This window comes from Lipotes vexillifer, unplaced genomic scaffold (assembly GCF_000442215.2).
Source record: "Lipotes vexillifer unplaced genomic scaffold, Lipotes_vexillifer_v1.1 scaffold76, whole genome shotgun sequence".
In the NCBI taxonomy this organism is placed as follows: domain Eukaryota; kingdom Metazoa; phylum Chordata; class Mammalia; order Artiodactyla; family Lipotidae; genus Lipotes; species Lipotes vexillifer.
The window spans coordinates 3,552,073-3,564,543 of record NW_006773751.1 but is presented as its reverse complement, the minus strand read 5'-3'; the positions used below and the strand labels follow the sequence as shown (position 1 = coordinate 3,564,543).

General features: G+C 36.6%; 1 protein-coding gene across 1 annotated transcript in view; it reads left to right on the top strand.

The window, feature by feature from the left end:
• RASAL2 (RAS protein activator like 2) overlaps positions 1-12,471 on the top strand; it is a 396,824-nt gene that overhangs the window by 357,289 nt on the left and 27,064 nt on the right. The window contains exons 6-9 of the mRNA XM_007448530.1: positions 4,224-4,377; positions 6,302-6,400; positions 7,294-7,848; positions 10,352-10,496. Coding sequence (XP_007448592.1) covers positions 4,224-4,377; positions 6,302-6,400; positions 7,294-7,848; positions 10,352-10,496 — 953 coding nt within the window. The remainder of the gene's footprint in view (positions 1-4,223; positions 4,378-6,301; positions 6,401-7,293; positions 7,849-10,351; positions 10,497-12,471) is intronic.

Genomic DNA, 12,471 nt, shown 5'->3' with positions numbered 1-12,471 from the left:
AGGGAAAGCTTTATATTCAGTAGTATAGGAAAGGATCTGCTCTTTCAAACAAAACATCAGTTGGATAGTTTCACAGATACCAGGTTGAAAAACAATAAAATCTGGGGAGCAAGTAAAGCTGCCTTTTTCCCAAAGTGAAAGCTCAGATGCAACTTTTAAAAAGCTGATTAGACCCTTTGTAAGTTTATTGGTAGAGTATTAGGATACTGAATATTATTAATTTCTACCTGGGAAATTTTCAAACAAGGTAAAGTGCCTTAGGAACACATACTGGTGAATACAAACATATATTGCTGTACTCAGTTTATGGCTGAGCTGTCTTTCCAAGAACTCAGCAAAGCAGTCTAGAATCATAACTGCCACGCCAAGCAGAAATTCACCTGCACTGGAGTACAGGATTTTGTGTGGCAATAAGCATTTTTTTCAGTTATATTTTTAATTAAAAGTTTCCCACATTTGGAACTGAATCTGTAAACATGTGGCAGATTGAGCTAGCACATGCAGGCACCACTGGTGCTTTGGGGGAAGTATGCTTTTTAAAAAATTGGATGGTTGAGCTGGGAAGAATCCAGCTGTTTTACTTAACATTGCACTAATCAGAGTTCTTTGACTCCTTTTTTTCTTCAATGAATCCAGTGGTGTGTGTGTTGGCTCCTCACCCCCAAACCCTTCACTTTTGTCTTTTAAGATTGATTTCAGATAGTGATGTGGGTTAAAGCAATATAATATTAATTCACTGTAGTGGGTAATAGAAAGCTATTCCTGCCTTGTAGTTTCTCTCTTAAATAGGTCAGAAGCAGCAGGTAATCTTCATCAGCAAAGCAATTAGATTTTTAACCCTTACCTATCACATTGAGCCCTGAATGATTCCTTGGTGTTTGGGATGATGGGGGTTGGGGAGTAGGGGTGCAGGGGTTGGGAAGAGAACCAGTAGTCAAGGGATTCACAACATCCACTTTTGAGGTTAGGTTCCTTGATGGCCACTGTCAGATTGGACTGGGAAGTGTCGTTTTAAACTCCTATTTTTCTCTCAATAAATCCACATTCCGCTTTCCATTAGAGAAGTAAACTGTAGTGCCATACAGAGCTGCTAAAACTCTAATTAGGAGATCTAAGAAAAATCAACTCATAGGAAGGTACAGGAGGAGGTAAACATGCTTAGAGGGGACTGGGGCTTACTAATGCTATTATATAGAAATATTTGCACAGATAATGCCTCCCCACCACTGCCACTCCCAGGCTGCTTGATCTTCCTGTTTACTGTAATCCTGTTCTCTGGGAATTACTTCTGTCTTCTCCAAGACACTTTCTTCCCAATACAGGAAGGGCTTGCTCATTTATTCATCAGCAATGTTGCACGTATTAGCAACTTTGGTGTTCAGTTCATGGGCGTCGGTGTGTATATACACACAAACATACATAAATGCTGAATAGGAGACCCTGAACTATATATATTAAGAGCTGAAATTTCTGTAACCAGGAAGAATTTTGAATTCTAATTCCAGGTGGCTTGGTTATAATATCTGTTTATGGCTGTATTTGGAAGTTAAACCTTCCAAATACAGCCATAAACAGATATCAACAAATGTCAAAATGGCATTTGTTCAGCACTGGAAATACAGTGAATAAAGAAAATTATCCAACTCTCTCCGAAAGAAAAAAAAATGAAACTCAGATAAGTTAATGAAAATAGTACCTAGAAACATTAAACTAGGATCAGCACTGCAAAGGAAATAAAACAGATGTGAGAGAAAGATTGTACTTGCAAGGTGGGGTGTGGCAAATACCTTTTAGTAGCGGGCTGGGGATCATCTAGGAAACATCTAAAGCTTCGCAGCTTCGTTCTCTAGCACAGCTAAGAGATTCTCCCCCACCCCCAGAGTTGCCTCAGTTTTTTTCCTACAGCTTTTGACTCCAAAATTGTTCATGGAAATGGGTGGAGCCTCGCCATTCCTTCCTTTCTGTCTTAAAATGGTCACATTTGCAGAGCATGCTCCTTGAGTCCTTCAAGCTGCAGCTTCTCCCAGCTGCCTTTGGCTCTAATCTCCTTATAGGTGTAGCACCATGGCAACAGGCCCAGCCTAGAACCCAGGAACCTTGTTTGTGTTACCTGAGGGGCTGGATGCAGCCTGAGGAAGAGAAGATTACCTGCCCTGCAGCCTATTTGGAAGATGACTTCATGTTCTGTTATATGTGTTTCTGTTCTGCTTCTACTGAAGACTTGAAATTACACCTGGAAAACATTTATCCAGAGATGTTATCAGTAACCAAAGGCAGCAGGGGAAACCATCTTCTATTGGTTCTTGTCTTCTAAACACAGAGTTGTTTTCTGAGATGTAGTTCAGAAAGTGATTTGCTGTACCATGACATGTGGCACCGCTATGATTTGGGGGTGCACTGCAAGATGGCTGTACGGTTGCTTCATGTAGGTAGACATTTATTTGGTTTGAGATAAAATTAATTTATGTTTTAGAATATTTTCCTAAAGAATTTAAAACATAAAAGTAAGCCTTATTTTGTACCTCCTATTTTAAATATGCCTTCATCTTCTCTGTTGAGAGGCTCACTCCCAGAGCAGGATAGCCTTTTCCCCTACAAGCAACTCCTCCTGGGAAAAACGGGCTGGAACTGTTATTTCATATGTGTTTAGAAAAGATTACAGTATCCTGTTGCCTCAACCAGGCTTCCTATGAAGCATATTGGGAAAGGTTGTATGGTAATTACATTAAAATTTGTTTTTGCATTTAGTTATTTATAGTTGATATGTTCTGTTGACAGTATATAACATGTCATTGTCTTATCCAGTAGAACAAAAGGAAGTAAGTGTGGAGCCATTACATTGTTATATTTTTAGGTACAAAACATTAGGTGGCTTTTGTGCATCCTTTGTATTATCAATGGTAAATATAATTATTGAATTTTTGACCGTAAAAAGATTGCTGAACATTAGAACACACATTTTTGTGTGTGGAAAGAAGAATGGACTAAGGTCCTGTTGCTTAAGATGTTTTTTACTGTATGGAGTTTGATTAAACAGTGTTAGAATGGAAATAGAAGGGAAAGAGCAGCCTTTCGTGCTAGTTTCCTATATCTCATTACTTTATAACTTAACTGAAAGCTACTCTGGCAATAAGTATTTTGGTTCCTTTTTAAGTTAACATGGTTATTTCAAGGAAGTGAATGAAGCTGCTTATTTAATGTGTTTTACAAAAACAAATGTCTTTCCACGAGGCATTTCTTTTTATCCCTATTACTAGGTACTTCTGCTTGAAATATATGTATTTAACTCTGGGGGTTTCAGTCAATAAATACTATAATTATTGAGTAAAACTGCATAGCTACCCAGTTCTGGATTCAAGAATATTGTGTTTTATATTGTTTGGCTTCATTGATTCTTCCAAGGGGAAGGCAGTGAAGTACAAACTCCTGTAGTGACAAGAGTCATGCTTCCCCGCATTCCTTTTTAAACAACTAGGGGACAGAATCAACCAGAATGCCTGAACGGTGTTGACAAAGGTCTGTTCTTCTAGTTTGAACATTTCTTTTGAGGGTGGGAAGTTTCTTCAAGGCATTTTTACTCTTTATTCATATTTGTACAGTAAAGCATAGATAGAACCAAAAGCTTGCCAGAAAAGAATTCCATATAGAGATGGAAATCAGACCTTTGGAAAAGCAGGGTCTTGTGCTGAAAAGTTTGGTTTTGATTCTGGGTTTGTGTATGTATGTTTATTCTGCCAAAGCAGAAGGAAACAGAATGAGGGTTCTGTCACTGCTATTTTGTCACTGATAATAGAGGATAATGCTATAGCATGGGGAAAAAAAAAGTAAAAGAAACGATATGTCTTTTGATAACACCTTTGCATTAAAAAAATGTGTAAGATAACCTTAGATGATATGTATTTCTCCATCTCCAACACAGGAATGAGGATAAAAACAATGTCTGTGGTGGAGCTTCAAGCTCCCTTGAGACTAGTAAAATTATAGTACATTTTTGTGTTTTGTTGAAAAAAGGAAGTGTGTACACACAGACACAAATATGTATGTGGCTTATCTGTGCCACATGAATATGGTCCTATTATTATTGTTACAGATTAACTGTTAATTTGCTCATTTATTTTCCTCTTAGGCATTTATACATTTGGTTAAGCCTCCATTGCATTTGACCTTTATTTTCTTGTTGGCCAAGTAATTACACTACCATAAATATCTCTTTCTACTTTTAGGTCTCGTGGGCTGCCTAAACTAAAAGAGTCACGTTCCCATGAATCCTTGCTGAGCCCATGCAGTGCAGTGGAATGTCTGGATCTTGGTAGAGGGGAGCCCGTATCAGTGAAGCCACTCCATAGCAGCATCCTTGGACAAGACTTCTGCTTTGAGGTAGACAAGTGTAGGAAAAAGAAAGAGTAGTTAGACAACAAAGAGATTTTTCTATCCAGTATTCTTATGATCACATTACTATATTGATGATTTGATCATCTTAACTGGTTTTCAGTTGCTGAAAATTACCTACATACAGGGGAAAAATTGGAAATCTGCTAATCTGATTATGTTGGTGATTACAGTTATTAATGATGGCTTCTCATTCCTTTTGGGCTCGTCTGCTTTCAAAATAAATGAGTTCTTCTACTCAGTGCTCTGTGGTGACCTAAATGGGAAGGAAATCCAAAAAAGAGAAGATATATGTATACATATAGCTGATTCACTTCGCTGTACAGCAGAAACTAACACAACATTGTAAAACAACTATACCCCAATTTAAAATAAATAAATAAATAAATGGGTTCTTAGTGCATTCTCAGCAGAGGTCACAAGATTAATAAGAACTTATTGTTAGTATTTTAATTTTTTAGTCTTGATAAAGATATCACACAATATGTTATTATTTTTCTCCTGAAAGCCAAACCCCCCAATTTTAATGATCCTTTTGAGGAAATTGACTAAAACCATAATTTTTCTAACTAAAACATGGGCAGTTCAAGATCTGGGACCATGTCTTTTCTATCTTTGTAATCCCCAGCACTTAGCCCAGTCCCTGGCACATTGCAGGTGCCTAATTTCTTCAGTGAACAAATTGCCCTTCACCAGAAAATTATCATCATCACCTTTTATAAGGTAATTTCCCTCTCCCAAAGTAAATGTACACAATTGGCCATTTGCACATTTAATTTCAAAACTATCTGTATACTTGTTAAGGTTATGATTTAATTAATGAGCACAAACTTACAAAGTTATTAGTGATAAGTCCTATGTTAGATATTGTAGAAGTTGAAAGATGTTTTATACCTTTTCTTATGGACCTGCACTATCCAACAGAAATACAGTGCAAGCCACATGTGTAATTTTAAATTTTATTAAACCCAAATGTTACCACTTCTAACATGGAACTAAAAATTAGACTTTCTACATTCTTTTTTTAAAAACTGAATCTTCAAAACCTGATGTATATTTTACACTTATAGCACATCTCAGTTTGGACTAGTATTTCAGGTGCTCACTAGCCACATGTGATTAATAGCTACCATATTAGACAGAATGTAACATCTGATCTGATTCACTAGGTTATAATCTGAGATTGAGATAATATGTGAACCACTTTAGCAATTTGGACAGGTCATTTATTGGTGTTCTTTTGTATAAAAGTCACTTGAACTTTGCCATATTTGTAGAACTCAGTTCAACGGATTGTATGCCCAGCCAGGTGTTAGGTTCTAGGCATAGAGACAACATGCTTCATTTTTAAAGGACATTGATAATAATCATCAGACTAACCTAATTAAACAATTGGCAGTCAGACTGGTTGCCTAGTAGAAGAGAAATGGGTTCCAAAGGAATTCAATACTGGTAACTCTTTTCAGTTTCATGTAGTAGCCTTCTGTAACATTATAATGAAGGCAGTCCCAAGAAATAAGCTGTTTTAGAGACCTTCCTCCCTTTGTAGTTATTTTTATTAATTCAGAATTGAGCATATTTATTTGCAGGTAATTTTTAAAGGTTTAAGTTTAATTAAAGGTTTTTAGTTTTGTTCTTTCTAAACTGTAGGCCAGTTTTAGGTTCCTGAGCTGAATTCTCAATGGCCTTTGTCTTCATACCTGCATTGTAGTAGATGCTAACTAGATAACAAAGTAAAAAGTGAATGTGGATGTACATATGGATATCATAAAACCAGCAAGTATCATTTTGGTTACCATGTAGTATAATATGGGTTCATAGCATATCTCTAACTCTTTAATGATACAACTAGGAAGATAGAGACCCCAAGCCCTGCATTTCCTTTTTCTTATCTCTAATCTTTATGTTGAAGGTTACCTACTTAAGCGGCAGTAAATGCTTCAGCTGTAACTCCGCTTCAGAGAGAGATAAGTGGATGGAAAACCTTCGCAGGACAGTTCAACCAAATAAGGTAATAGTGGCTTTGAATGTCCAAAAAATGTATAACTCTATAAGCAGTAAGTTGATTGAAGGTAAATAGAGTAATAATACCTTAAATTTTATAGAACTTTTAAACACATATACGTTTTGTCCTTTTATGCTCAAAATAATCTTCTTACAGATTGTATCATGATTTTACCAGTGTGGATAAGAGCAGCAGTCCCCAACCTTTTTGGCACCAGGGACCAGTCTCATGGAAGACAGTTTTTCCACGGACGGCCGGGGGCAGGGGGGTTTTGAGATGATTCAAGTGCATTACATTTATTGTGTACTGTATTTCTATTATTATTACATTGTAATATATAGTGAAATAATTATACAACTCACCATAATGCTGATAGGAGGCGGAGCTCAGGCTGTCTTGTGAGCGATGGGAAGCGGCTATAAATACAGAGGAAGCTTCGCTCGCTCGCCCACTGGCTCACCTCCTGCTGTGCGGCCCAGTTCCTAACAGGCCACAGACCGGTACCAGTCCATGGCCTGGGGGTTGGGGACCCCTAGATAAGAGGACTCAGAGTAGTTAAGTCACTTGACCAAGTGAGAAGCTAGTACAAGACAGAAATGGGACTAGAACACAAGTTTCTTAATTACTTACTTATCTCTATTTTATTTGCAGAAAGCTAATTCAGTTGCCACAAGACTGGCTATATGAGAACTTACAGGATGATATTTTTTTAACCCAAGTAAAATTAAAAGTATGTGGCTCTCTAAGAGCTTGCTAGTATCTTGAACAATGAGATAGCAATCCGCTTCATTATTTTTTGACTGCCCTCAATGAAGTACATAGCATCACCTACTTTAAGAGGAAAATGTTGTCTTTCTGGGATTTCAACTCTCAAACAAAACTTTGTTACTTCTTTATAGGACAATTGCAGACGAGCTGAAAACGTTCTCCGTTTATGGATTATTGAAGCCAAGGACCTTGCCCCTAAAAAGAAATATTTCTGTGAACTGTGCCTTGATGATACCCTCTTTGCTCGTACAACCAGCAAGACCAAAGCAGACAATATTTTCTGGGGTGAACATTTTGAGTTCTACAGCCTTCCACCTCTTCATAGCATCACAGTTCACATTTATAAAGATGTGGAAAAAAAGAAAAAAAAAGACAAGAATAATTATGTAGGGCTAGTCAATATCCCCACTGCCAGTGTGACTGGTCGCCAATTTGTAGAAAAGTGGTACCCAGTGAGTACACCTACACCCAACAAAGGAAAGACAGGAGGACCTTCTATTCGGATTAAATCACGTTTCCAAACTATCACCATTCTGCCTATGGAGCAATACAAAGAGTTTGCAGAGTTTGTCACCAGCAACTACACCATGTTGTGTTCTGTTCTTGAACCAGTAATTAGTGTGAGAAATAAAGAAGAATTGGCCTGTGCCTTAGTGCACATTCTTCAAAGTACTGGCAGAGCCAAGGTAAGTGGAAAAGGAGGGTTGCATTACCCAAAATCTCTTCCGTACCTTTTATGAAGAAACAAATACATGTTTACTGTGGAGATTCAAATTAGAGATATATGCTTTGCTATTGGTCAAAAAAAAAAAAAAAAAAAGAATTAGGAAGGAAACCTATTAGTGGTTCTTAGATCCACTTATTAGTAGAGATTATAAAAGTAAAGAAGTAAAATGGAGACTAACAAGTATTTATTTAAAGTTTATTTGCATGAAATAGAGATACCACAGCTAGCTCTTTATTGTCTGACAAAATAAATGGTAGGATTGGTGGATAATCCTACAATATGTTCAAGATTATTTATCTTTAGTTCTGGAATGTGTTGTATGATGGTTTTTTTCCTCACTATATTTTAAATTAAGATTGACCCATGACTGTACCCAGCTAGTCACAGAAGGAGGTATTCCAGAAGCATGCTGGTCATTAACAAGAGTCTTCATGAGATTAACATCTAAATTTGGAATTAAAATACCAAGGGATGTTATTTAATTGTTAGCTGTCTCATGATAACCTTATCTCAATTCATGCTGGATAGAAGTAAAAGTTCAGGAAGATAAAAGAGAGAAATATACTAATTGTATAAAGAACACTAAACAAACGATAGAATCTTTTTTAAAAAATTTTTATTGGAGTATAGTTGATTTATAATGTGTTAGTTTCAGGTATAACAATTGGTAGAGTCTTTGATCAGCCTGAACTGTGGTAATTATCACCTCTGTGAGGCATATTCACTTAACTAGGCTAAGTCTCCATCATATTATATGCAAATTGGTCATGGTAAAATTGTATTTTAGATCTAGAGGAGTTCACAGCTACAGTAATTTATGTAGAACTAAACAATAAAATAAAGCGTTTTTAAAATTTCTTGATACAAATCAGAATATATCAAATATTCAATATTTAGTCCGTTATTTAACTGCCTTCCTACTGATTATCATTTTGGTGGTTGAATTTACTAATAATAATTTTGAGCTTTCTGGTGTTAAAAAAGGTGTCATTGAAATTTTGAGTCTCATCTTTGAAATTGTATGGATATGTTTCTTCTGTTCTTCATTTGCTCAAGGTTCAAGGATATATGTAGGATTTTTTAACAGCTTTATTGAGGTACAATTTACATATCATAAACTATACCCATTTAAAGTGAAAAATTCAGTGAGTTTTGACAGATTATGCATCCATGGAAACCACAGCAATCAAGATACAGAATGTTACCATCACCCCCAAGTTTCTTCCTGACCCTTAGCACAAGAGTTTTAGTACTGACTCCTAAGTCTACGACTCTTTTACAGTGTTGATCTACCCTGGAATAAATCCCATTCATGTTTAAAATGCTTAATTTTAAAATAAAAGTAAATCAACATATTCCCTCTGTTTTTGATTTTGGAGACTTTGAAATATCCAGTGAATATATAACATTCAAAATACAGGATGTTATCACATTTCAAATTGAACAACAGTAAACAATGAACTTTAAGTCAAGTTCCTTAGACTGTTGAGAAATGAAGCAGTTATTTCTTAAGGGCTTTATTTCTCCTTATGCCTTCCTTCGCTATGGATGGTTGGATGGATGGATGCATGGATGGATGCATGGATGGATGGGGATACATACATACATACAAACAAATATAATCAGCCTAGAAAATGAGTTCAGTTGTTTAGTTCAAGAAATTTCATGTTGATACTATAGACCAATTTGTAACCATTATATATTGAATGCCTAATATATGTCAGAAGCAGTTAAATGCTGGAAATATAGAGGTGAATAAAAATAGACAGTCTTTCGTCTCATGGGACTCATAGTCTTCTGGGGAAAACAGATGTTAATCAAATAATTACAGAAATGTGTGATTACTGTGAAAAGTGCAGATTTTTAAAAAGTTATATGGTGCTGTGAGAATGTGGATTAAGGGGACCTGACTAATGGAGTTCAGGGGCAGTGTTGGTAAAAGAAGGCTTCACTGAGGAAAGATGTGCAAACTAAAATCCAAAGGATCTGAGGAATTAACTCCATAGCAGTGAGGGCAGAGCAAGGGTGGGAGTGAAGCAGAACTGAGAACAGCATTTGCAGAAAGCTCTGTGGTGAATAGACAACATTGTTATTAGAAAGGGCTTGATGTATTCAAGGACCTACCAAAAAAAAAGGCCCTTGAGACTGGAGCAATACAGAGAGAATGGTATGAGATGAGGCTGGGAAGATAGACAGAAAGCAGAAAATATAGAGACTTGCAGGCCACATTCAGAACTACAGTCTATATCAAAAGTGCGATGAAAAACCTTTGAAGGAATTTTTAACTTAGGATTGGTGACCCCTAAAATTTTATCCTGACTGACTATTTTTCTTTCAAATGAATCTGGTAGCTTTAGTTTTAAAGCAGCGTTCCCAGGATGTTTGATATTTCACCAGTCTCTCCTTATGTATATTATTTATTCAGTTGCTTTCTGCCTGACTGAACATTATTATTCTACCAGGATTTTCTGACCGACTTGGTGATGTCTGAGGTGGATCGTTGTGGAGAGCATGATGTCTTGATCTTCAGAGAGAACACCATTGCCACCAAATCCATTGAGGAATACCTCAAGTTGGTGGGACAACAGTATCTTCATGATGCATTGGGTATGGAGAAGAAAAACATCTGTTTTCTTTTCTTTCCCTTTTGATTTTTAGACCCTCATGAAACAACCAAATGGAACTCAAATTCTGCATGTTATCTAGTTCTAGCTGATTAAAGTGTGAAAGTTGGAGTTTCAGCTGTAAGAAGTCTCTGTAATACTCAGCAGGAGAGGAACAGCAGATTGATTTCTTACACTATATACCAAAAGAGAAAGCTCATCAGCATAGGCAGCTACCCCTATGCCCTCAAGTCCCTGAGATTCTGAGATACACAGTAATGTTAGTAACGAGATGTCATTCTCATTACTAACAGTAACGTTACAGTTGACCTGTTTCCCCCAAAGTGTTGGGTATTTATATCATGATATAAATACTTAAGTCTTGAAAGTGTTAGCATTTGTTATTATGCATCAAAAATGGAGAAACTCCTGCCAATTCCCACAACTCCCAATTTCTGCCTTCCAGACCTACAGAATTTTTCACAACTAATCTATGTCCAATCAGTAGTTCTTAATGACTAGGCCACCCACTTGCAGCTCCATATTTGGTCGTGAAATTCAGGTGTTAACCACTAGAGTAAGGCACTGTGCTCGGCATTTTGATACACATTCTGATAAAGCAGACATGAGTTCCTTGAAGAACAGTGTCATTTTTTTTATCCCCATATCCCCAGTACTTCTCATAGAACATAGAGCAGCACCATCCTAAAGAAACATAATGTGAGTCATATGTGAGTAATTTAAATTTTCTAGTAGTCACAGTGTAAAAATGGTAAAGAGAACCAGGTAAATTTAATTTTGATAACATTTTATTTAACCCAATATATCCAAATATTATTTAATATGTTATCAATATAAGAATTATTAATGAAGTATTTTACTTTTTTCATTCTAACTCTTGAAATTGTCTGCATTTTATATTTATTACACGTTCAGTTTGCACTAGCCAAATTTCAAGTGCTCAGCAGTCACATGAGACTATCAAGAATAGACAATAAGGTATGAATGAATGGATGTTTGCCCTTAGAGAGCTTACAGTATAGATAGATAAGAAAGATAAGGATATCCCTATAACCAAAAAGAGAAAGAGAATCCTGTGCCTTTTCAAATAATTAAAGAAATTGATTATACCTGATGGAATTATAAAATTTCCCTTGTAACATTTATGATGTGTGTGTAGCTCGAAGTTTAGCAAGGTTTATAAAAGCAGAGATTGGACAAGGGAAATGGCAGGGATTAACATAGGGGAAAGAACCTCATGAACAAAAAGGTATCGAGGTACCAGAGAACCAGGCATGTTTGGAATATAGCCAATTAGCTGGAAAATAAAGTGAAAAAGACAAGTCAACAACAACAAAAATGATTAGACAAATAATTAGAACCGATTAGTTGAGGGCCTTGACTGCCTGGCTGAAGAGTGTAGATTTTACAGTAATCATTGGTGAACGACTGGAAGTTTTGAGCAGGGTGTTTTTAATAGAATCAGTTTAACAGAGTGATTTAAATGGGTTGGTGAAGAAAGCAGCTGAATGCAGAGACCAGTTAAGAAGCCATTATAATAAGGAAGGCAAGAAATAACAAGACTCTGAATGAGGTAACCGCCAAGAGTAAGAGAAAAGTTGGATCTAAGAAATATTAAAGAAGTTGAGCTAATAGGACTTGGCAGCTTTTCAGTTGGTGAGAGTGGGGCAGGGCGTGGTGGAGGAGGAGATCAAATATCACAGTGAATTTGGGGCCTTCCTGAGTGACAAGAAGGATGATGAGGTTCTTAACAGAAAGAGAACATAAAAGTAGTAGGCTTGAAAGAATGAGAAATGATATTTTCACTTCACATGTATTCAACCTGAAGTTCAAGTAGGAAATCCCAGGGGTTCTAGGTAGGAAATCCCAAGACATCTGTCTAGCTGGCTGGTGAAAATTTAGGACTAAGTTACCCATGTGGAGGGAATCAGTGAAACTACAAGATTACAGGAGCAGGA